This window comes from Camellia sinensis, chromosome 2 (genome assembly GCF_055761805.1).
Source record: "Camellia sinensis isolate YWXY chromosome 2, ASM5576180v1, whole genome shotgun sequence".
Classification (NCBI taxonomy): Eukaryota; Viridiplantae; Streptophyta; class Magnoliopsida; order Ericales; family Theaceae; genus Camellia; species Camellia sinensis.
The window spans coordinates 160,084,431-160,110,894 of NC_138962.1; the positions used below are offsets into that span (position 1 = coordinate 160,084,431).

The 26,464-nt window shown below is 34.5% G+C and overlaps 1 protein-coding gene across 6 annotated transcripts; it reads left to right on the top strand.

Annotated features, from left to right (window-relative positions):
• Positions 1-7,289: 7,289 nt before the first annotated feature.
• LOC114312016 (zinc finger (CCCH-type/C3HC4-type RING finger) family protein) lies at positions 7,290-25,852 on the top strand. Of its 6 annotated transcripts, none has more exons than XM_028258176.2 (8): positions 7,338-7,681; positions 10,345-10,432; positions 10,538-11,331; positions 13,526-13,595; positions 20,148-20,261; positions 21,218-21,306; positions 21,416-21,485; positions 25,450-25,852. In XM_028258176.2, the coding sequence occupies exons 1-7, from the start codon at positions 7,671-7,673 to the stop codon at positions 21,450-21,452; spliced, it is 1,203 nt and encodes a 400-aa protein (XP_028113977.2). In that variant the 5' UTR covers positions 7,338-7,670; the 3' UTR covers positions 21,453-21,485; positions 25,450-25,852. The 6 variants fall into 6 exon arrangements, with proteins under 6 accessions (XP_028113981.1, XP_028113977.2, XP_028113975.2 ...); XM_028258174.2 differs by having other exon boundaries at positions 21,416-21,474; XM_028258175.2 differs by having other exon boundaries at positions 21,416-21,474; positions 25,471-25,852.
• Positions 25,853-26,464: the final 612 nt, after the last annotated feature.

Sequence of the window (26,464 nt, forward strand, 5' to 3'; positions counted from 1 at the left end):
CTCTTAGGCTTCTTTGTTATCCTTTTAATTCATTCATAATGCTCAATGCATGCCTAAGAGTACTTAGAAGTGAAAGAGAACGGAAAACGAAACACAGAACATCCTTACAAAATTTCTGAAACAGGGGTTGTGAGAACCTGAATATAAAAATTAAGTAAATAATTAAATAATAATATTACAATCTCAAATATTTTGGTGGTGAATTCTAAGGTGCAAATTAAATATTATTGGAGGATCCTTTAATTAATTTTTAAATCTAAAATAAATTTATGGTGAAAGTCATTGATTTAGAAGCAAGATTTATTATTAAAAAAAAAAAAAAATTAGAGAAGAGGGTGTGACTTGAACTCTAGACCATAAAATTAATAAGTTAGGCTCTTACCATTTGAGTTGCATGTAACTTATATATGTATTTTGTATATTTATCTATCTATTTGACCTAAGTGTGCCCACCACTAGTATAAAATAAAATAAACACAAACCCTAACTCTTGTTATAATTGTTTTCCACAACACTAGCAGCCCTAGCAGCCGTGGGTTTATGAAGGAAAGAGAGGGGTTTTTCAATCATCAAGATTATTGTTGTAGCCAAGAAGGAGAGCTTTGGGTGTGTTGTGCTGTGTGGCCTCCTAGGTTTTCTTCTCTTCTTTCTTTGTTCTTCATCCTTATTCTATTATTATTTTATTCATTCATGGAGGTTGTAGGTTTATATATTTTGTATATATATATACTGTTAAGAAATTTGAGGAGTTAAATTCATGTATAAAGATTGGGTATTATTCTTAGTTCAAAAAAATTCTGCACAGAATCGCAAACTTTAAAAATCAAGAAACCATATCAAACGGATGAATTTTAATCTGAAATTTTTACAGTAGATCAATTACATATTGAATTGCATATCTGATTTTTTTTTATAATTTTTGGGAATCGAAATCCATATAAATTGAGGTATTCAAATCTGTCTAGGAAACCAGTCCAAAACAGTAAATTCGGGAGTGTTGTTCTCTTTGGGTATAAATCCAAAATTTATCAAATTAGTGTCATTAGAACCGGTTACGAGTCTAGTTTCATATGTTTTTGGCCTTGCATTGATTTCTCGTGTATATTAAGAGAACCGTCAATTTCTTTAAAGTGCTGCAGAAAACAACCTGTTTGGATATAATAAATTGTAGATAATTATTTTGATAAGAAAATCAAGTGAACCCAATTGGGTTTGAAACTTAGGATATACTAGATCATATCTGGAGGTTATTGGAATTTTTCGAATAGCATGGAGTGGGTTTTGTAATTTTCAAAGTTAGCGAATAGGTTGGGAAGGCTTGTTTGAAATTCTGTTTTATCTTAAAGTCACAATTAATTAAGTTTTGACCGGAACCCATGTCTTGGGTGATTTTAAACCTTGAAGAACATGAACTTAGGTAATATTTAAGAGTAACGGTGAGTTGGGTTGAGCCGTGTTAGTGCGCTTTAGTTTGAGGTTACTTAGTTCCTATTTTTTTAGTATTTTTAAATTAGTTGTGACGTGTAGTTTTTATACTTGGTTCAGGGCACTAGTTGGACTTTTACACTCTATACGAGGATTATATTATTTCATTTTCCGGTGAGTAGTTTCATGCTACGTATTTTTATAAATGTTCCCCTACCCTGAATTGTTGGAAAATTAAATTGTTGTTTTAAGACTAAACTGTTTTGATAAATTATTATATTATCAATGGAATCAAATTATTTCTGAAACACGTGTGAACTTGGCATACTGTAAACTATTTGTTTTGGTCTCATGTTTATAATGATGAACTACCATGTTTTGCGAAACTGATGTGTATTGATTATTGGGACCATGTGTGTATTTAGTCCAGGGAAATTATTCCACTGTGTGTGGTGACTCTGGCCACTAGGGAACAGATCCGGGTTGGGTCGTGATGACTCTAGTGCTCAACGATTGTAAGGAAAAGACCTTTAAAAACAACTAGGTGACCTTCAATCGGATCGTCTTTGAGAAAAGGCCCAGGTGCCACCCTGAGGATGACTCTTAGTTCGGTATTGGATCCAACGGGGCTTATAGCCTGAGAAATGTGTGGCAGATTATTTGTTTTTATTGGTACCCAGAAAATTATTGGTGTTCATGTTATAATCTGTTTTAAGTGGAAAATGTCGTTTATCATGTTCTTGCGAGACATGAGTATTTTAAGTGTTGAATTGTGGAACCTTCTTTTTGAAACAGATTGTATTTACCAAACTGTATGCCAATCTAGTTTCTGTGATATATATCTTATTTTGGAATTGAACCCTGTTTTCAAAACTGTAATTACTATCCATGTTGCTACTCACTGAGCTATCAGCTGACTTAGTTTTTATCACTTCCAGGTGTTAGAAGGACTTAGAGTGGACTCATGGCATAGCGGGGACTCAATTGCATGGACCTCTAGGGCATTCCTTTAGTTTAGAGTGTTATGTCAAGTTTGTGCATATTTATATTTATTCTTATCGAAGTTCATTTAGGATTATTTTTGATATGTGGGTTGTTTATATCCCATAAGTTTGCATGGTTTTTTTATTACGGTTGATTTTGCCGTTTATAATTGTGACATGTCTTCAATGTGATTGGATTCGTGTTTAGGCTTACGTGTGCCTTGGGCTAAGTCCCTGTGGGCCACGGCCGGTCATGCCCGGATTTGGGGTGTGACAGGGGTCCCCGCTTGAGCGTGGACTTTCCCGCTCGAGCGGACCCGTTAGGTCTGCAAAAGTACTGGTTGCCTCATTTTTACGCTCGAGCGTGAATTCGGACACTCGAGCTGAAAGTCTCACTCGCTCGAGCGTAAATATCCTCGCTCAAGCGGACATCCATGTCTGCAAAACTTGTGAGAGCTCGTATTTCCCGCTCGAGCAGCTCTTTCCCCGTTCGAGCGGACATGCCAAATTCTGGAAAATTCAGAATTGTTCTTGAGGCTCAAACTTGATATTCAAAGTCTCCATAGCTCGAATTAAGGTACCAAAATAGGGAAACACATTATATATCATGAGTACACAAACAATATGAGGCCAATTGCTCAAAATCATGGCCTAATTCTTCAAAATTAATCAACATTCCTTCGTATAATCATGGCTCATGCGTTCAAACCTCATATAAACTCCATATCTTTAATAATCAAACATGAATGCCAATTTTGACTTCATTCTATTTTAAATGATGCAAATGATGTTCATTCTCATGAAACTCAACAAAACCATGCTTGCATGTATGATCCAACAACTCAATTTTTCATAATTAACAAGCTACATGATAGATTATACAATTCTTGCCAATTCATGATAATTCTATGCATGCATGAACATATCAACTTCAATTCATGTTCTTGATCATCATTCAACTTTGAATTCACAAAGTTACAAACTAAAATCTATGAATTTATTCACTTAGGAGCTTCAAACACCCAAATTCTAGCCAATTCTTGAGTTAATCTTCAAAATTGCCAAGCCTCTTGCTCAAATCTCCAATTGTTTCCCTTTCTCTCTCTCTAGCCGACCCTCACTCTCTTTCCTTAGAGCAATCTCAGCCAAGTTGAATAAAAAGAGAGGAATTGACTGTATAATGGCCTTTTTATAGCCCCACTTAATCAGATTTGATTATAACCAATTAATGGCACTTAATTAATCATTCTGAATCTAATTATTTTGATCCGAATCAATTTTCAATTAAATTTCACCGTAGGCTCTAAAAATTACGCCAATCACAATGGCGTAATCAATTTCGGTTTCTGTGGTCGATAGGGTCTTCAATTTAAATTCCAAAGCAGAAAATCAAACAGATTTTCTTACGGTGAATAGATAGAAATTCAAAACCACATACATTCATATAAATGGCATATCAAATCATATCAAACACATAATCACAATCACAATTTAGATTAATTAGCATAATATGGAACATGGCTATCACAAGAAAAGCCTTTCGTGTGGTCCACTTCACCTTCTGCGGTGTCGCCACCTCCCGTTGACGCTGCGTTGATGATGCAGCTGGCCTAATGATGAGAGAGAGGAGAGTGAGGATGGACCACCACCATCGACTCAGGGTTTCTACAGGGAGAGAAAGAATGAAACCCTGTTGATTAGTAGAGAGAGAGAGAGAGAGAGAGAGAGAGAGAGAGAGAGAAAGAGAGAGAGAATATGTAGAGAAATAAAAAAAGTGAAGACATATAAGAGAGAGATATAAAGAAAAGTGGATTGGTAATTATAGAAGCATGATCGATAGATGAATAGGTAATTTAATCATTTTGCAAGAGGATATCCTTATGGACAAAATGAAAAACTGCATGGACTTTTAGACCAAATACTTTTAAAATTAGATTTATAGGCCGAAAGTCCTAAATAATATATCTGAAGAGTTTTACCAAATAAACGAATAAGATTATCAAAACAAAACTTATGATGGGATTTTATGGGCACCTCAAACTCTTTCAAAGCCCAACTCTATAATTAAGGGTGCTCGTGGATCGGATTTGTGCGGTTTGCGGTTTGGTTTTGACCCGCCCGCACCTATGCGGTTTGGGGAAAAGTTAAACCGCAACCGCCCGTAGTGCGGTTTGCCGTTTGTGCGGATAGGGTTTGTGGATGTGCGGGCGGTTGCGGGCGGTTTGCGGTTTGGATTTTTCCCTTTAAAAATTAATTTTTGAATTTTTTTCTCATTTTGTAAATATTTATTTTGGTAATTTTCTTTCAATTTTCTAAAATGCTTCAACATTAAACTCATGAATCATGCAAATTGTGTTCATATGCAGAGCTAGAATGGAAATGGTTGGGGATAGGGTGCAATTGTAGCCTTTGAAAAAAAGACAAATAAAAATTTTGATTAATTTTAAACTGATGGCTCGTTTCAATCGATACTTTTGGCTAACCACTAAATAACCATGATCTACTACTAGTTGTAACAATTATCACGATAACAAAACAAAATTAGTATTATCAGATTTTCTCATTGAATTTAATTTTTTTATATAAACTTTGTACTGGTTCTGATTTCATGTTTTCACTAACACTTTATTAAATAGTACTTAGCTACACTACACTAACCATGCTTGAATTTTTTTGTTTATTTGGGCAAAACAAAAATAGATAGATAGGATAGATAGATAGATCTAGATGATGATGAACGGTCCATGTTTAAAAAAAAAAAATTATATTTGGCTAAGTGCAGACGGGTTGTGGTGGGTGCGGTCCAAACCCACAACCCGCCCGCAACCCGCAAATCTTATATATTCCAAACCGCACCCTACCCTATTCATTTTGCGAAACTGTCCATACATGTACGGTTCGGATTAGGTAAGGTGGGTTGTGCGGGTCGGATAACCCTATGTCCAGTCCTATCTACAATGGTTTTATTTTGGTTTAGCTCTAAAATTTGTTATCAATTTTTTTAATTTTTTTTAATTAATATTATGAAAAAATTGAGGTAATTACGCCCCAGTTAAAACTTAAAAAAATTACATAATCATTAAAAAATTTATAATTATAATTATTAATATTTATAAAGTTTTCTATTGATTTATAATTATTTTTACAAAAATCCATTAATGTGATATTTTCCAAAAAAAAAAAGAAAAAAATACTTAGGCCTCATTTGGGAACAGGTTACTTTAGTAACTTTTTGGCTTTTTGGTTAAAATATGAGGGAAAAAAAACTAGTATGTTTAGGATAACTTTTTGACTTTTTACGAAAAGATTTGTAAAAAGTAAAAAGAAAATGAAATCTTTGACTTTTTTTGTATAAGTTGTTGGTTTTTTGATTTTTTGATTTTTTTAGTAACTTTTTAGCTTTTAGACTAAACCAGCTACTTACCAAATGAGACCTTATTATGTTTATATAATTTTATCACATAAATATTTTTTAAAAATTTTAAATTATCTTTTTGCTATATATTTTTGGAAAAATTACTCATAAATTTCATTTGGAGAAAAGTTATTCCGTTTAGTCCTAGAAGTTTTCTTTCAAATCAATTAGTCCTTTTTATTCTGGGTATGTTGTATTTCCTTGATTTGAGATTTGAAAATTTACTTGTTTGCCCTTGTGTGTGATTTTGTTTAAATTTTTTCCTAATGTTGGATGTACGTAAGTAAGGTAAGTTTTTACGTTTCTATTTTTTTTTTTGGGATTTAATGGAGTGATTGGTAGGTGGATGATGTTACCCCTTTTGTGGTGTTATTGGTGTGGTGTTCGTTCTTTTTTGTGGTATTCGTCCCTATTGTAACATTAACATTAATTAACATCCAAACGAAACACTGATGTAACACATAAAAAAAACTCCTTACTATAGTTTTTTCAAACGTAACACTCCAATATAACACTTTAAAAAAACTTTTTGGTGTAACACTCTAAAATAACATATAAAAAAATTTCTTATTGCAACACTCTAATGTAACACATAAAAAAACTCTTTAGTGTGTGTTTCCCAAATGTAACACTCTAATATAACACACAAAAATACTCTTTAATGTAACAATCCAATGTAATACACACAAAAACTCCTTAGTGTAACACTCTAATGTAACATACAAAAAAACTTCTTGATGTATTTTTTCCAAATGTAACACTCTAATATAATACTTTAAAAAAATCCTGAAGTGTTACGTTTGATATTACACTGATTGAAGTGTTACGTTTGGAAAAAGTATACCAATTTTTTCTTGCACACTCTAATCTAACATACAAAAAAATTTCTTAGTGTACTTTTTCTAAATGTAACACTCTAATATAATACTTTACAAAAATCCTGAAGTGTTACGTTTGAGATTACACTGATTGAAGTGTTACGTTTGAAAAAAATACACTAAGATTTTTTTTTATTATTATTTTACATTGGATTATTACGTTTGGAAAAAGTATACAATTTTTTTTTGAGTGTTACGTTGTTATGTTTGAGAAAAGTACACCAATGAGTTTTTTAGTGTATTACATTGAAGTGTTACGTTATTAGAGTGTTAGGTTTTTGTTCGTAATGTGGGATTTGTTCTAGAATGAGGGAAAATCTAAAACTTCTATAGTTTAAATTGCCCAGATATGTAATTTTACATTTTGAAAAAATCACTTTTATCTTTAAAAAATTAAACCTAAATAGGTAAGTAACTACCTTTTATGTAATTTTCACTTTAATGGGACATTTGAGTTTATGAAAAAAAAGAAAAATTAAATTATTTAAATGATCATATTTTAAGATTTATTGGTGCTCCAGCCTATATTTTTTGGTAACATATTTCATTAAGCTATCGATGAATATTTTAAAAAAAATCTAATACAGCACAGCCCCGCATAAAAAGTTTAGCATATTCTCTACTATGGCCAATACTACACATCCCAAATTCAATCAGCTCCTTTTTATTCAACATGTGTCAAAAGCCAATTTGAGAGATATTCCCCTCGTACAGACAACCTATTATTTCTCACACTATAAATTCTCATACTTCGCCATAATTACGACACTGCCATCCGCAAGCTCCACCATTCGCAAATCGCGATAGTGGGGAATGGCGTTTCCGTAAATACGATGCCAATTCGATTGCCCATTACCTCACGCCACCTCCTTCTTGACAAGATACCAACCGCCAAAAACTCAAGAAAAAAGGGGTCTCAATTTCACCCCCTTGAAATTTTTAGGGTTTCGATTCTCTTGAAATAAAGCCATGTCAAAGAGGTGATTTCTCAATTTCTCATCTGTGTTACTCATTGATTCTTTGTTTGTTTGTTTTTTGAGTGAGTTCATTCAGCTAAACTATATTGAGTTTGATATAGGGTTTTGTTTTTCATTTGTATATGTGTCTCAGATTATATTACATGTATATTATTTGATGTTTTTTAATCTCGCATTTATCAACGATGTCGATTTATTGGAATTTATTTATGATGCTTTTTGTGTTTTCATAAATTTGTGACTTTTTTCTTTAATTGCAATTTGTTTGTGGATTTGAGGAATTAGCTTGTGTATATCAATTGAATGTTGGATTCACGGGGAAATTTTGCGAGGTAGACTTGATTTGGGGTTTTTATTTTTCTCATTGATTTTGGGAATTTTGTTTTGTTTTGGTTTTTTTTTGAAGCTTTGTTTGGTTGTTGAGAAATGTAGGGAAAGATGAATTTTGTATCTGTAGGAAGTCATAGTTTAGGATGTGATAAAACACAAAATGAAACGGAACTAAGCTAAATAATACTATTTTGGTTTGTCTGAGTTGGATTTTTATTTTTTATTTTGTTTTTGATTTTTAATTGCAAAACAACAGAAAATGTGATACTCAAAATCTCATTTTGCTTTTCTTTCTCTTGGTGTATATAATCCCCGAATTTTTTTTTTTTTTTGGGTTGGGGGGTGGGGTGGGATGGGATGGCTAGGTAGAGTCTGACATGGGAGGGGGCCAAATAGGATCTATGAAATAAAACTGCGCAACAAATTATGGCTTGTTGGGTTTGTATCTGTGCCATCCAGTTAATTTGTTCAATTCTCCACATGGGATTTTTACCTTTGTTGTTCATTGATAGTGAGGGCTTTGAGGTTCCATATCTGAACTATTCATTTCAAATTGGCTGCCTGCAACATAGTGGATAAAGATAGGATTGAGATAATTAATGTTTCAGCTAGCATATGCATAATTTGCCAGGTCTATAGAATTCTTGGTGTTTAGATGTTAGCAGCTTCATCCATTGCTTGGATTTTAATTGATCAGTGCAAGTTCATCCTCAAAATCTCTATTCAAATTCACTTACCGGCGGTGTTAAAGGATTGATTGGGTATTAGTGGCAAAAAGATCGAGGCCACAACTAAGAATGTTGAACTTTGTCATGTTTGATGAATTTCTGGAATACAAGGCTGGAGATACGTTTCTAAAACATTTGGACAGATGCTGCTTCTCTTTGGCGGTTTACTTTATAGGTGAATCACTGAGACACCACTTCCATCACTGCATGGTTGAGATCGCACATGGCACTGTTTTGTTGAAGGAAGAGAGGGAGACTGTGAAGGTATTGAATGCATTTTTATGAGAGAGTTGAGACAAAACTGGTCTTGTTTTTTGGAAGTTGTCAAATCCAAATTCATGCACAGCAAATTCTAGTTCTCTCTGGATTTTCTTCTGGCATAATTATGCTAATGGTTTTGAATGATGAGGAATTTGATGTTGTTTTGGTGATGGTGCTAAAAACCCTGGTAGGTTGATTCTTTTCTTATTTTTTGTTTGTCTCTAAGTGGGTGATATGTGCACGCCACCCTATGAAGCACAGACACGGACACCGACACGGGACACGGCGGGGGACACGGCGGATTTTTTTTTTTGTATTTTTTATTTTATATATTTTTATGTGTTATGTAGATTTATATTACATTCATCCTAAATCAAAATTAACAAACACTAACATAGTAACATTAATTCAATAAAAATAACCACTACATTTAAACAAATTAATAGATCATCCATTCACAAAAAAGTCATAATAAATGATAACAAGAATTAAGACGAGAAGGGGAAAGCATTCAACATCCAACAATATTTTTCACAAAAGCACTAAATAAGAGAGACAAAAGCACTAAATAAGAGAGGCAAAAGAAGAAAAGGAAAAAAAAAAAGAACAAAAGTGAGCCCCGCCGCGTCCCATACAAAAAAATCATTAAATTAAAGGGACGTGTCCCTGGTGCGTCCTCGTTTCAAACTTTATATGTTTTATGGCATTAACTCATAGAAATCTATGGTTGATGCGATGTAGAGATTCTAATTAATGGAGAGTTCTTGCAAATGTTGTTGTGGGAGAGTTTCAAAATTTTTAATCCCAAGCCGAACAGGTTTCTAGCATTTGTTAGTGGTGGAGTAGAAGACTGATAATTTGAAAGGTATGGAGCCAATATTGAGTTGAAATCCTTGGGTATATTGCTTGTCTGGCATTTTCCCAAGATAGGTGTATCTCTCCTCTTTCGTATCATCAATTGATTGTAAAGTTGAGTTCTTTGTTGGCCTTATTTTGATGTACCAACTGACATCTAGTATACCCATTTTTTCACATACGCCCTTGATTTTCTTAGATACTCATAACTAAACCCAAAATTTCTATTAAGGTGATATTCTTGTTTGCAAGATACTTGTTGGCAACCAGAAAGGGATGCTTTTGCCAATGATGCAGTCACCGTGTGGATTCCATTGTCAAATTAACTTGGATCTGGTCCCAAAATTTGGTTTACAAAGTTATTATTATTATTTTTTTCCTGTTTATGTAATTGAATTTTAGACAAAAATCAACCTACCTCACTTTCACTCCTATGTTCTTGATCAGTATTTTGTTAGAAGATTATGAGTGTCATGTTTCTGTTTTGTCCAGGGTTCTTTGCAAGTTCTTTGCACATGGAGCATGTTTAAAAGGGGAACATTGCGAGTTCTCACATGATTGGAAGGACCCATCAAATAATGTAAATTGTCTGCTATCTTCTTTGATAGTCAACTCATTAATTCCATTAGTCCTGTAAATTTTTTTTCCCATTCTTTTTTTGTTTCTTATTGAAATAATACTGCAGGTGTGCACCTTCTACCAGAAAGGAGTCTGTTCTTATGGAAGCCGATGCAGATATGAACATGTTAAAGTTTCTCGATCACAGTCCTCCACTGCATCTTCGTCCACAATTTCTCACCAATTTTTGGTTTCTGATTCCACTGCTGTCACTTGTTCTTCTAGGACTGCATCTGGTGGGTTGACTACAGTCCCAGGTCTTACTTCGGAGCTTTCAGCTTCAAGTAGACCTTTCTTCCCCCCTGCAAAAGTGTCATGGAATCAAACATCTGGGCATCGATCTTTGTTAGACATTGATGATGTTGATGACTCTAAGAGCCTTGATCCAGCTGATCTTTCAATCTGCTCATTTGCTGCCGCTGGTTGTTGTCCACGTGGGGACAAATGTCCTCATATCCATGGGCATTTATGTCCCTCCTGTGGAAAGCATTGCTTGCATCCTTTCCGACCCCAGGAGAGAGAGGAACATATAAAAACATGCGAGAAAAAGCAAAATCACCTGGAGGCATTAAAGCATAGTCAAGATATAGAATGCAGTGTGTGCCTTGAACGTGTTCTTTCGAAGCCAACAGCAGCTGAACGAAAGTTTGGAGTACTATCAGAGTGTGATCATCCATTCTGTATATCTTGTATCAGGAATTGGCGTAGTAGTTCCCCAACCTCTGGAATGGATGTGAACTCTACATTGAGGGCCTGCCCAATATGTAGAAAGGTTTCATACTTCGTCATTCCTAGTGTCATTTGGTATTCTACGAAAGAAGAAAAGCAGGAAATTGTTGACAGCTACAAAGCAAAACTCAGGTATAATTATGTGGGTCATGTACTTCTCTTGAAATGGTTATTAGTTCTCCAATTCCTTTAATGTTTTTTTTAAAGAAATAAGTGAAAGATATTGATAGATCAACATTTGGTTAGGGGAACAACAGTCTTATTTCCTTTTGTTTGTGCATTTAATCAACTTGAAAGATTTGGTTAAGCACAAAGCCTTACCAATCAAACTCGAATTTTTGGAGTTGTCATCAAATTCTCCTTCAAAAGGATCATAGGGAATAGTCTTCATATTGTAGTTGGATGGTTTAACTCTTAAATCTGCTACCTCAACCAAATCATACAAGGCCGCCTTGATATGATTCTCATCAATTTCCTTCCATCAATCATTTTTGAGAGTCACAGAAACATGCTTTAATGTTACAATGAAGAATTCAAATGTCTTTGCCGATTGCAACAAGAGTCCATTTATGGGAAAGATCTTGGTTCATGAAAGAATAAAACTCAATTTTGATGAATTTTTGGACGGCATATTGAAATTTAAGAAAGGATCTTCATCAAGTAGATTAAGTTTTTGTGTCATTATCTTCTTTTATAATTTCCTCAGTTAGGTCTTCATTGAAAATTGGTGGTTACCCCAATCCACACTTAGATCTGGAATAGCTGTTGATATGAAAAGCTAATTAAGGAAATGTTCTGGTGTTGAATCTTCTCGGAACTCAGCCAACTCGATTTTCCAACCAGACTCTCAGCATCGAGAATCATAGTTATTAACCATGACTCCTCTGCCCTTCCATCGGCTGATGGTTAGTGGTGAAATCCTCTTCCGAAACCTCCTTTTATACAGGTTGTCGGTTTGGCTGGCAGTTGCAAGGGAAGTTTTCAAAATTCAAGGCGTTGGACTGTTGTATCATCGATGTGATTGCTTCTTTGATTTGTGAAAATATCCTCTGTTTGAGCATCTTTTGTAGCGTGACCTCGCTCCCACACTACTTTGATAGTGGCATATAGAGCATATCGTCTGCTACTGATGACTCCTCCATGAGCCATGGTTAAGACTCATGTGTAAGCTCTAGAACCAACTGATGCGGGGAGCGTGTATGGAATGAACTCTTACAACAAGAACAACCACGAACAATAAAGAAGAGAAACTCTCTTTGAAATAATAATTTAATTAGACTTAAAACTGAATAGCACTAAGGCTTACAACCTTATTATACTATCTGTTTGTACCTTATTTGGCACGGCCAATAGGAGGCTGCCGCGTGGAAAAGGGGCCCATAAAGAAGGATTTGGGTTCAGGTCAATTTGTAGGATCCACATGTGAGTTGGGTCAACCCGAATTGTTGAATGGTTGTTGACTTTGTAAAACAAAAAGTGGCTGATTTGCCTCCTAGGATCTAGGAGGTAGTTGGTGATGGTTCCTATTTTTTCGCAACATGATAACAGGATAGAATGGAAGGAAATGAGGTAGCCAGCCTAAAAACCTGCCATGTGTCCACCTTCCAGGATGGATGGGCTGCTATGAGTACTCAAATGCAGTGGATGACTATCCACACTAACCCACGTCCTGAAATCTAGCTGCATCAACAAAGACATGTTGATGCAGAATATGCAAAGCTCAAGAAAGGCTATATTCAAAGAATCGATGATATTTGGACATTGTCATGATTTCAAAGAGAAACTAATAGGAATCTTATATGATTATGTTTTTCAAGTTTTTATTTATTTATTTTTGATAACCTGGTGTTTAGACCAGCTTACTCGCACCTCCATTAATTCCGGGGCCCTGAAGTTAACGATTGGACAAACCTTAGTTGGCGTTTGGGAAGTTTGGCTTATATGGAATTTGACCCTGCGACCTTTTGGGCGGTAAGTCCTTTGGTCGCCTCTCCTCCCACTAAGCCAAACCCCTTGGGGTTATGTGTATCTCAAGATTTTGTTGTACTAGGCTAAAGAAACAAGCGCGTTCTATAGGTTTAGCTTTTTTTAAAGGTATGTAAATGATTTTATCTTTGAGGGGTTTAGATAGTCATTTCCCATAGAGTGTGGACTTCTATGTTTCAGATGTAGGTTTTGGAGTATATCTTTCATGTTTTTCATTATGTTTATCTCTATGATCAACTTTTATTTATTTATTTGTTTTTTTGGTCTATCTTACAGCTAAAGAACTAATGAGTTCTTTATTGATCTTTGGTATGGACAATAAGATGACTTCCTTTTGCAGGTCTATTGATTGCAAGCACTTTGACTTTGGAAACGGAACTTGTCCATTTGGGACTAGTTGTTTTTACAAGGTTAGTCAGTTATTAAGGTGCCTCAGTTTATTTATTTATTTTTTATCAGAAAAAAAAAAAATCAAATGGGCTTACTGTTGTGAAAGCAGTTGTATCATCTTGATGGCATTTGTTTTTACCTTGGACTATTTTATAATCTTATGTGCTGTAAAGTAGAAGCCAATAATTTGCTAATGGTGTTGGCCCAAAATTTCTTTGTGGTATTGCTGCCTCCCCCACCCCTTTTCTGTGATGTAGGGAAGCACGTAGAACCAAGAGTGAGCAACAAGAACAAATATGAACAAACTTGAAGAAGAGAACTCTCTCTTTAAGAAATATTAGTAATTTCCAAAAAATTGAATAACCCTAAGGCTTACAAGTTATTTATAATAGTAGAGAATTCCTAAAACAACTAGGAATAGGAAAACACGACAATTCCCTAAACCAAACCAAACCAAACCAAGCTAAGCTGTAAGTCCCATCAAATGGGGTCACTAAATAAATAAACACAAAAAAGTACTAAATATATAATTTGAGTTAAAGTCAAATTTGGATACTGGAAACCTAAAGAAACATGCCAAAACAAATGACATTGAAATGGATACTCCTATACAAAGTTATAACTATAACAAAAATTTCTAAAAATGGCAAATTTGTTGATATGAAGGAATTTGCCCAAAATCCATTGTCTGTCACTATGTAGCAGTGAGTTTTATTGGTTGGGCATGCCGCTTCCAATCAAACATTGGCGTTTTTAAGCTGATTTACCAACGTGAGACTGCTCACTTATTTATTGTTTTGCTACCCTTTAATCCAAATGCCCCAAATATTTTGAAGTCATTCGATCTGCATCACTATGTAAATAAACAACTTGGTGATGAATCTTTCAATATGCGAGTGGATTTAGTTATAAAGTCAGATGGGATGATTTTCTCTCCCACTGAAGTAACTTTTTACTGAATCCAACATACTTCAATTCCTCTTTGGCTTATTGTAATGTCTTCTTGTGTGAGCATGGACTAGAATGTAAGTGAAATCACTAGAATGCTCCAATTGCGGATGTTGAAAATCCAACTGTCATGCATATGTTTCAAATTTCATTAGTATTGTGATATCTCTATTCAGTATAATTTATTTGTTCAATTTATGGTTTGAAGACCAGTTACTTTATTAGTACGTGCTGGGGAATTTTATCCCATCCTGTAGGAAGTTGTATTGTATGATTGTTGTAGTCAGTTTGTGCTCTTTAACTTACGAGGACATTTTTAGTAATTTCTATGCGGTTAATGTTCTGAGAAATGTTTAGGGAAGGCATTCTTGATTGATTCCAATGGTGTGAGTATTTTCAAGATAGACCTTAACAGCCTCACATGGCTGGCCCTGAGCTAAGGCATGCAAGGCACCTGCCTTGGGCCCCGATTTCTGTCTAAAAAATAAGGTCCCCAAATAGCTGTAACTCTTATGCTATGTTTGGTTCATTGAAATTAAATGATATCAAATAATCATTCAATTATAATGTCCATTCTCACCTTTGGTTCACTAAAAAAATAATAAAAAATTATATTTCAAATAGAATCATCATTCACCTTTGTGAGAGAATAGTCATTTTATAGAGAGACTAACAGATGACCATTCCATTGCATTTAGTTTCATTCTAGTGAACCAAACAGTACATTGTTGTATATTAATAATTTAAAATGAAGTTTTATCTAATTTTTTTTAAAAACAATTGAAGTGGTAAATTATTTAAAAGTAATGGATGGGTTATATGCCAAATTTATGGATTGATTATGGAATATTGTAGACTATACTAGTTAGTATTGCCTTTGGAGAAATAAATTTTTGCAAGCTGAAGTTGATCAAATTTTACGTTTAATTAGCTACGTCAAATAATAATAATAATAATAATAATAATAATAATAATAATAATAATAATAATAATAATAATAATAATAATAATAATAATCCCATTAAAAATGTCCAAAATTTATCTCAATAATTATATATATATCTTTATAACTGTGATTTATATCAACTTTAAAATTTATATGAAATTGATCAGGGTATACAATATTATAATTATTGTGAAAACTAAATTATATTCGATTCACTCACTAATACAATGTGTTCAAAATGGATTTATCACCTAATACTTTATGTGGGTAAAAAACTAGTAATTTTAGTGTTTGTATAGATACAACAAAAGAAAAAGAAAAAAGATATTTACTATTTTACCAATTATTATTATTATTATTGTTATTTTTTTTTTCTTCAAAATATGTATGGAGACCCCATTTTTGAGTTTGCCTTGGGCCCCCCAAAAGTCAAGGCCGGCCTTGCAGTCTCAGTAAATGACTTTCCAAGCACTTGCGCTGAATTATACTTCTTGAAGTTTTAAACTGAACTTAATGGTGTCTGGAAAAGTGGTAAGATAATAAAATCTTGCACAATATGTGAACATGATCTTGTGAATATGAATAAGCTAGTTTACAAAATAATTCTGGTGATTCTTTCTTGCTAGATGTTTGGTGTTTGTGACCAAAATGTTTTTTTTTGGGTGGGTATTTATTACCAAAAAATAAGATTAAGTACATGATCAAGGAAGGCATTCCTTCAATTACATGAGGAGATCTCAACTACACCCATACAAAATAAATCTAAGAGCTAATGGTGCTAAAAAACATATAAGGTAATCTTCCAATTCGTACAAATTGAAAAAAATAAGAGCATAGGGTTTTACTGCATGAAATTGGGAGGACTTAACCCTGCCATTATGCGTAATTGTGAAGATCTCTAAAAGTTCTCTGATTTCTTTTTTGCCAAATGTAATATACCATTGTAGCCTAGGAAAGCATCCTAACGATATTATGAAAGCTTTTAGTTAAACACAATGTTGGTGTCGGAAAAACCAGAAGTTCCATCTTTTAGTTAAAACTGATGTTGTATGATGATGGACACATTTCAAGTAGATGACGTGGGAAAGTGATGATATTTGTTCTTCACACATTTTTGTGGTACTAGTAAGGTGGATTAGATTGTTGTCATATGTACTTTTTGTCTGACAAGGTTGGGCAGGGGTTTCCTGTTTACAAATGCCCGAACACGGGGGAAGAGTATTCTGCTAAACAATTTCAAGTAGAAAGTTGAACAAGGTTTGAGTTATATTTGTTCGAGTATTGTAGATTAAGTTTTACAAGCTGTTCCTTGGTCTGCAACTTTCTAAAAAAGATTTCAAAATGCAGTATTCTGACATGGAACAGGATTATCCAAATCTTACAAATCCTACTCGACTGATGTAGTTTGGTCCCCCAAGTCCAACCTATATCATTTCTTACGAACAAATGATCATCTGAAATATTTGGAAAAAAGTTTAGTACCAGGGCTGTCTTGAACTTGTGAACTGATTTCATCTCAAATTATCTTGTTCAAACTTGAAAAGTGATCTGGTTAACCGTCAGTCGTACAACTGCAGAGTCAACTAGGGTTGGACTATGACATCAAAATGACGTCAAAATATACTACAATTAAAGTAAAATTCAAGAAGAAGAGTATAAAATTCATGTAGACATGAAGATAGTGTCTGAAATGAAATCTCATTTAATTATTACTGAACAGTAAATTGCACTAATACTGGTAGTTATGAAGAATGTTGAAACATATGGTTAGTCTGCCCTTGTTTTTAATCTAAGAAGTATGGACATGGACACGCGACACGACACGGATACAACACGGGCACGCCAATTTTTAAAAAATGTAGGACATGACACGTGAGAGACACGCATAAAATATATAATTTTATATATTTATTATATGTTATGTATATGAATATCATTCAAAAATAATAAAAAATGCAATATGACACTAATTCTTATAAATTTATATGGTTTTTATTTTATTATTGTATCTTAAGTTGTTTTGTTCAAATTTATAATTAGTTTCACATGTGTCTAATCGATAGACATGTATAGTGATAAACACGTGTGTCTTCCAAGTGTCCGGGCCTTTAAAACAAATTTAAAAATATGACACATTTTGAAGAGTGTCGGGGAAGTGTCTAAAGAGTGTCGGTGTCTGACACGGGCACGACACGGATACGTCACCTTCTTAGAAGTATCCATGCTTCTTAGTATTTAATTAACATTGTAGATATGTTATGATTTCGCGTCAACTGATTTTTGAGGCCTCTTTTTCATTTATGGAAGACAATTTATGTAAATTAGCAAACTTCATTAAAAGTTGTGCCCATATTTTGAGGACACCTTCGGGACTAAGTGAGAAGGTTTATGGAGAAGATAAAAAAGTTTGTGTACGATTTGGTTGACTAATGGCCTTTTTGGTGGAAACAGACGGGACTAGCCATACTCGTTGTGGTATTTTTAAATTGGATGTGAAGCTTTTGCTTCTCCTTCCTCTTTATATATTATTTTGTTTTAACACATATAGATTGGATGGGAGGGGACTGAGGCAGCTGTATCCTCAAGCTTCGGGTAAGTTTTGTGTCTAATATTTTTTAATGAGATGTATTATGAATTATGGTGAAGCATAGAAAAGGCAAAAATAGCAGTTGGATTTGGAAATAGATTGAAAACTCAGAAGAGAGAAATGAAAGAAAAAGAGACTTTTATGTATCATACAAAAAATCTGTAGTAGTTGCATTCTGCAATTGCTACAAATAAAACTAAGGGCTATTACCAAAAAAAAAAAAAGGGAAGGCAGTTACATTTTGGACACTATAAAAGACAAGACAAGACAAAGACCCATGTAATGCAAAATGGATACATTAAAAAAGAAAAAAAAGAAAAGAAATAGAAACTGGATGAGCAATAGCTCTATATTTTAGTGTACAATTGCATTAAAAAAAACAATGAGACTGGAATATACAAAATAACTGAACAAATTATTAGATATGAGGCTATCTGACTAAACAGAAAAAAGGAAAGGAAAAAAGAAAAAAGAAAAGCTGAATGCTCTACTATTCAACAAGAGAGATATATGACGAAGCATAGTAGCAGAGTGGAGTGGGTTAGGGACAAAGATGGAGATTCCCAAATTATAGCGTTCACTTTATTCTTTAGGTTTTTTTTTTTTTTTGAATGTGTATTATTCTAGTTTGTTTTTCTTAGCCCGTTTAATTTAATATTGTTTATTTTGTTTAGCATAAATTGTCTATTTGGGCCAAAACATAAAAACACCCACATACAAAACAAGGATTGGGATTCACGATCCAACAAGATCTAGTTATTAGGATCGAAAGATCATGCTTGCAAGAAGTTTCCTACGCAATTGACATTGATTTTTGTCTACATGGATTGCAAGATCCTTATTGGGGCTCTAACACCCACAATGGATTCTAGATACTGTGATAAAAAATACAGTGGAGACAGGGTTAAGAGTATTTTATGAAAAGCCTGCTCCTACCAATGAATTATAAAAATAAGAAAATTCAAATGATGAAATGACACGTCATATGATGTTAGTTATTGCTATTTGAAGCAAGGAGCTGGGATGTAGTTTATGGGATCTTTAAATACTAGTACTTTATTTATTTATTTTTGTTTTGAATACTAGTGCTTTTTCTTATAATTAATCTCCTAAAATTGTTGGTTTTTGTCATCTGTGTGTGTGTCTCTCTGTCTCTGTCTCTCTCTCACAAACACATGCATGCACACAAAATCTCCCTCTCCTTGGCACACACAAGTTACCTCAGAAAAGCTGCTTCCCCACTTGCTAATCTATAACTGAAATGTATTTTCATTTGTTCATCTATAATGCCATTGGCCTCGTGGTCTGGAAACCACATACCCTGTTCTTCATGTGAGAATCTCCCTCAGTCAGGCAAGCCATTAATGCAATGTGAGGATCTCTGTTAAAGTGCAAACCTCAGCCTTAGCAGCATGTTCAAGTCCATTAGGTGAACCCCACAGGAAATTAATTATAACAATTGAAGTTTTCCATATCTAATTTACCTGGATTTTCAAGAGATAGTGGCTGCTGTGCTTGTCGTTCAAGCAGAGCTACTTCTAATTTTTTAAGATTATATTCAAAAGAAACCCTTGCAAGCATTGCTCCTCCAGGATCGTTTTCTAGTGTCATAGCAAGAACTTGCTTCATATGACGGCTTTAAAATGTACTGCTTCTTTTTCTGGACTTTTTTCCCATCTGCGGCAAAAAGCAAAATGGAGAAAGTAATGAGTGTTTTCTGATTTTATTGGAATCTGAGAAGCATGTCCAACCCATGCCTTAACATATCATAGCGACAACATCATAGAAATAATGTTGATGTAACCTATTTACTATGTCTAGTATTTTTGGTCGTCACATCTCCACTTCTTTCATCTGACTCTCTCTTGTGCTAACTTTTACAGCTGTATCTGTCGTCTCTTTTGTTTCTTGACCACTGTATTCACTAAGTAGATCACACTCTTTTTTAACTTGCCAGTCAATGTATTTGTTAATGGTTGAGGAGATGTATTCAAAATGGCTTCACCTGAATAGTTTTCTCATTTACTTTCATCCTGGAGTTGATTAGCTTTAATGACTCCAATAATGGATACTATGTTTGTTGTGTTCCAGCACACTGTCAAGCCAGGCTCATGCTTGTGGAACAGTACTCTCATGACTGATGTGTACAGCTCCAGTTTTCCAGATATGGATGCCATAGAATTCAGCTCCCACAGCTTTGATAATGTGGGTATTGATGGCATACACATTTTGTTTGAGCACTTGTACAAATCCCACTATCCACTAGAAGTAGAAGAACTGGAGTGTCATGAAGATTTAGAAAATGAAGTCGTAATGGCTGACGAGATGGCTTTTTTTCTAGCACAGCTGGATTTTGATATGACTAACTCATCGAGTGATGATGATATATACATCCCTTGAGTTACTAGTTTTGTCCGAGGGCAACTATCCCTATTGAATTGGGTTGATCTTTGAAATCATGGGATGCTGGCTCTTTTGACTGCTTAAGGCACATGGTTTTTTATTTTTTATTTTTTTTGTGTTTTTTGGAAGATGGTTGGAGCCTGTAGGTTTTTGTTTTCTCACTGTAATATTTTGTGTAATCACACTGTTTATTATGGTTAGAGCTAGGATTATCCTCCAATTTTTAGGATTTTATTGTGTTTGTAACCATCTTTGTGATGCAAACTTTTTTTGTTCTCAGTTGATTATGTGAACTGAGGTTTTTGTTTTTCAGATAGTGTCTATCAATATGGTATGTGTTTACAAATATATTTTAGTTTGGTATTGGTTAGGGTGTGTGTGTGCAAATATTTGTGGGAATAGTTTTATCTAGTGAGTCTATCCCCTGTCTTCTTCAGTGGTTCATGATACCTTCAATTTGTTAGGCTCTGGTAACTTCTATTAAGTTCTTATAATGTTTACAAGCTGCATTCTTGCAAGGATGAGCCCTATGGATTGCACATTGTTCTCTTCGTGAGATTTGATAATGTTCAACTTTTCTGTAACTAAACTTTTCAAATTGTTTCTTTCGCAATATGAAAACAATTTCATCTGCACTGGATTCTTTTAATTTGCATGGAGTCCTTTTCGCTGGATACTTCTAATTTATATTTGATGGAGTCCTTGGAATGAGAGTAAAACCTTATATGTTTGTGTACATGGATGTTCCATAATTACAGCATGCATATCGTGATGGTCGTTTGGAGGAAGTGGTTTTGCGTCATCTTGGGGCTGAAGATGGTCATACAGTGATTGCTAAGAATATAAGGTTTTGCCTTCTGCCTTGTATACTTCCTTCTTTTCACTTGTTGGCAACAACATTTGTGGTAATCTCTTTTCTGTTTGTTTCTCTTTCACGGTTTGATGCGTATTTTCAGGCTCTCGGACTTCCTCAGAAGTTTGCACATAAGGTGAATGCATGTTTTGAGCTTCCAGGGTAAGTTTCAGGTCATGACTCAGCTTTTTGGCTCTTATACTCTCCCCACACTTGCATGCTGATGCATTAAGGGTTGATCCCTACATAAATCAGTTGTTTTTCTTTGCCAATTGCCAATTTTTTTTGTCCCATTTGGAATAAATCTATAATCTATTGATAATATGATTTCTGTATAATGTATGTTTCCAATTTGTGATGTTATCTGCTACGGAATTGAGTTCTGGGGTTTGATTCCTCCACTCTAGCTTCTCACCTCTTTAATGCCCTAGAGCTTGAAGTCATTGTACATATCATGGTATGGAAGGTGCTTGATGTAGCGTCGCCAGCAACCCTTGCTTTGCCCTTTGAGCCTGACAATCAGTATAACATATTAGTTCACTTGTAGATAATTTTTTCAGTGGGACCTTTCATGTCACTTCTGCAATATGATGTGCTTCTGATTAGTGGATGGTTGATTGGATAGCCTTTTTATCACAGGAGGAGCTAAACCTTGTAGAGGGCCCACCTCCCCAGTATAGTTTACCAGGGTGTTGTGAAAGGCGCGCCTAGGCGCAAGGCGCAGCGAGGCACAGCTGTTGCGACTGAAGGGACCCAAGGTGAGGCGAGGTAGATGAGTCGTGCGCCTTGGCCGAGCCTTGGGTCAGGTGCAGAAAGGCGCAAGGCGACGCCTAAGCGTGCCTTTGTGTATTCCCCCCCGGATGCTGATCTAATCGCTCTGATATGAGTTTGAAAGGGTTCAACCCTTAGTAGCAGGAATTGTTCATGCTGCTCACGATTCTTCCTCAGAAGCGCAATTTTGCGCTTTTGACTCAAATTCATTGAAGAATCGCGATTTTGAAGCAAGAGAAACGCGAATCTGATCACGAATCTGTCTTCTTCTCATTGGGAGCTCCATCGCAGGCCATCGCAAGACCTTCACAGGCCATCGCAGACTTCTCCCTTCCTCCTCGTTGGTCTTCGCGAGTTGCACACTGGCCATAGCGACTTCTCTCTCCTCTTCACTGGTCCTTGCGACGTCTCTCTCTTCGTTGGTCTTCGCGAGTCGCACACAAGCCATCGCGACTTCTCTCTCCTCTTCGCTGGTCTTCGCGTGACGTCTCTCTCTCTCTCTTTGCAAGTGGTTCACAACTTCTCTCTCTCTCTTTGATCTTCTCTTCTCAGATTAAAGATATATGTGTATATATATATAATATGTATTATGTACATATATTTTTGCTTTTGTTTTTGTTTTTATAAATTATACTTATATATATGTTTTTATTTATATATTATATATAACCTTTATAAATTATATATATGTTTTAATTTATATATTATATATTATATTTATTGATTTAATGTTATTATGCTATTTTTTTAAGAAAATAACGTAAAACAAATAATTTTTAACAAAAATATTTTAGAATAAATAGATAAATAAGTAATAAAAATATTTTAGAATAAATGAAAAAAATTCTAATAAAGTATATAATTAGAATATTTTAACATATAATTTTTTATACTTCTTATTTATTTATAACATGTATAGTCCCATAAAAAAATATAATATTATAATATATTTTTATATATTATTTAAAATATATGCAAATGCTCTCAACTAATGATTCTTGAAATGTCTACGATTCCACGCTCTCGCTCCCGCTCCCGCTCCCCCTCCCGCTTCGTGCAACTAAGATTCAACCACATACGATTACAACTCATACAACTCAATACCCAAATCAGTCGACTCCTCAAAGCCCTAAAATCTATCGAAGAAAGCTTGAGGTGTCGCGACTTCGTCTGGGCTCATTGCGACGTCTCTTCTATTCCTCTAGGCTCATTGCGACTTCGTCCTTCATTGAGGACTGTGCTGCTTCGTCTTTTGTCTCTTCTCTTCCTCTGGGCTCATTGCGAAGAAAGCTTGAGGTGAGTTGTCTTCTTCTGCTTCGCATGCTGCTTCGATTCAATTATTTTTTTGCTGCTTCTTCGTTGCTGCTGCTTCTTCTTTGCTGTCGTCTCTCTGTTTTTTCCTTCTTCCCCTTCTCCTCTTTTTCTTCTTTGCTGGGTGCTGTCGTATCTTTTTTTTTTTTTGTGCTGCTTCTTCATCGCTGCTGCTGCTGGGGATTTTTTTTTTTCTCTCCTCCTCCTCCTCCTCCTCCTCCTTCCCCTTCTTCGTTGCTCTCTGTTTTTTTTTCTTCTTTTTCTGCTGCTGTTGGTCTGTTTTGTTTCCTGTCTGTGTTAGGAAAAACAAATTACAAATAATATGACCTAACCTACCCTTTCTTATGATATCAATGTTTTGAAATGTTAAGACTTATATTTATGTTTTAGATGTTTAGTGTTTATGTTTTTTTTTTGGTTGAATATGGATTATTTTATCTTTGTAAATTGGAATGCTATGTAATATGCACTTTCATGGCTTTGAGAATTATTCTATAATTTGTCTTGGTTACTTTTTATTCTTAAAAAAATTGTCTTAGTACTATGAATGATTAGTCTATGTTAATTTATCTATTTTTTACTAAGACTGTGTGCCTTGCTTCAATGAAGCCCGCGCCTCGCCTTGTACCTTGCGCCTAGGCCCCCAGAGACATTCAGCGTCTTCGTGCCCCTTGAGCCTTTAAAAACACTGGTTTACCATGATGTTGTACCCTGTTCTGCACCCAAACTGATATCAATTATGTCGATGGGCATATACAATTGCATCATTAGCTCATTGCTTGTCAAAATGATTTGTCAAAGTTCAGGATCTGTATGATAGAGATGACATCTACTATATCAGGAAACAGAAGGGTCTGGTCACTTAAATAGACATGTCCATCTCTGCATGCTGTAAAGAAAAAAATCACAGCTTAACAAACCAAAAACCCCTGAGATTGCCACCGATGTACTCCAGTTACTGTAAGGTGTATTTCTCATCTTTAAATTGTTTCATAGCCTCCAGTAACAATTTCGTGGTTGTTTAGCTTGCGTTCAGTCATTTTGTATAATATAACATGTAATTTATAAAGTTTCACACTTGGCCATTTCACCAAAAGTTAGTCATGTGATGCACCTAATTTTTATCATTATTGGACTGGTAAATGTGCATCCATAAGCTATTGTGCTGCTGATTATTTATGGAATATACACTATTGAGCCATCCCATTGAGGTCCCTTTAAGTTTCTTGCGGGTGTGTTGTAATTTCTTCTGTTTTAGATTTTTGTTCACAAGGCTACTCATCGCATCCATTAGCAACTCCCCAGCCTGCTCTCCCAATTTATCTGTGTTTTGGATGACTGATGTTATTTTTAGTGCTCATTTGAAGTAACAAGGCCTTCTCTTGAAGAAGTCCTAAAACCACAACTACGAATGATTGCCCCGCGGGGTAAACATGCTTGAATTCTTCAAAGTAAATTTTCCTTTCTCCAATCATTCCTGTTGGCTTGGTTTATATATATTCTGCTCAGGTCCTTGTCATAATTGGTAACTTCAGTAAGAAAATTTGGCTCCCTGTATTGCCCAAATGATATTTACAATTCCCAACCGAAGTGTTCAACTATATTCCATGGACTTAAGTGCGAGTTTTAGGTGGTGCAGGTGCATATCTAAGTGTCTGACTTTACATAAATCCAAATTTTAGTGGATATATATCCAAAAGTTGGATAAGGGTATGGGGATGTGTTTTGAACACTTTGCATATTATATACTGTTCTTAGATTAGATGTTGTAAATTATGTAAAAATATACTTACAATTAAATAAAAACTAGGAGAAATATGGAATTTCTATATCAAATCGGTATCAGAGTTTAGAAATGCTTCTTTACTGGAAAATGTAAGTTTCATCTTTTTTCAGACAATAATTTACTTGATTTTGCAAAATTTTGTTGGCTTTTCTGTTTCCCAAATTATGTTATATTTTTACTTTATTGGGTTTGTTGATACCTGGGCAATTCATCTAGAATGTTGTATACCTCTGATTCTCACTGTTGTGTGCTTCCACTTTCATTCACAGAATTGCTGCTTGCTGTTGTAGATGATCCATACATTTGATGGAGGCTGGGAACAACCGATGTGAATAAATTCTCTCATATTTAAAGAAAAAAACAGATTGAAGAGTTGCATGATGGATAAATTTGAGAAAACTATCAAAGTGGACAATCTGTAGTTTTATAAAGTGAATGAATAATTAGAATAAAAGGATGTACAATAGAGATAATAATTCATTATATATTTGCCTGCCTACCCGAGACATGGGTATGTTTGAGAACTGTATATATATTCAGGCAATGGGTTTTGAGATGATTGTTTTGTCTTTGAGCTTTCGGAGGATGTGGATGTTGGTTTTGCAAGAGGTGGTGTTTTGATTTTTGGATTTTCGGTATAATATCATTACTAAATTATTACTTGTTGAATAAGTAATAGATTCATTTGATTCCAGTTTTAAACAATTTATATTCATGCAATATCAAACTAATCTTTGGACTCCTTAGCTAGAAAAGTTTCAGTTTATCTTATAATTCCTTGGCAGTAGTACATTCTAGAAATTTGTAGTAGTGGCAAGCAATCTTAAAGAACAATTAGAATTCTACCGAAAGTGATCAATCAAATAATTACCTTTCCATTCATATCATAAATTTAAGGAATCCCAATTATATTCAAAGTATATGATCAAATCACTGTTTCCATTCAAAATTTTTCGAAGGAGTTTCAGATTTTATTTCAATTCATCAATCAAATAAATATCTCATAGTCAAATATCTTCTAGGAGATTTCAAAATTTTATTCAAAGTGAAAGATTTGGTCACCACTTCCATGTCTAACACATTTCCATAAAATTAAGATTTCTCCACAAAGTCAATAACTCAAAATTATTATTCAATCAAACACTTTCAATAATTTTCAAAACTCTACTCAAATCAGATACTTTTAAGAAGTTGTATCTTGATCATATACTTCTCATAGTATTGGGATTCTACTTAAATTTCACGTTTGGGGAGATAATTATTCCTAATTGATCAAATGGTAAG

Coding starts and splice junctions, on each gene's coding strand:
- LOC114312016 (XM_028258176.2), top strand. Junction 13,596..20,147: donor GGACTAGTTGTTTTTACAAG/GTTAGTCAGTTA, acceptor GTTGTGTTCCAG/CACACTGTCAAGCCAGGCTC. Junction 20,262..21,217: donor GCTCCCACAGCTTTGATAAT/GTGGGTATTGAT, acceptor CCATAATTACAG/CATGCATATCGTGATGGTCG.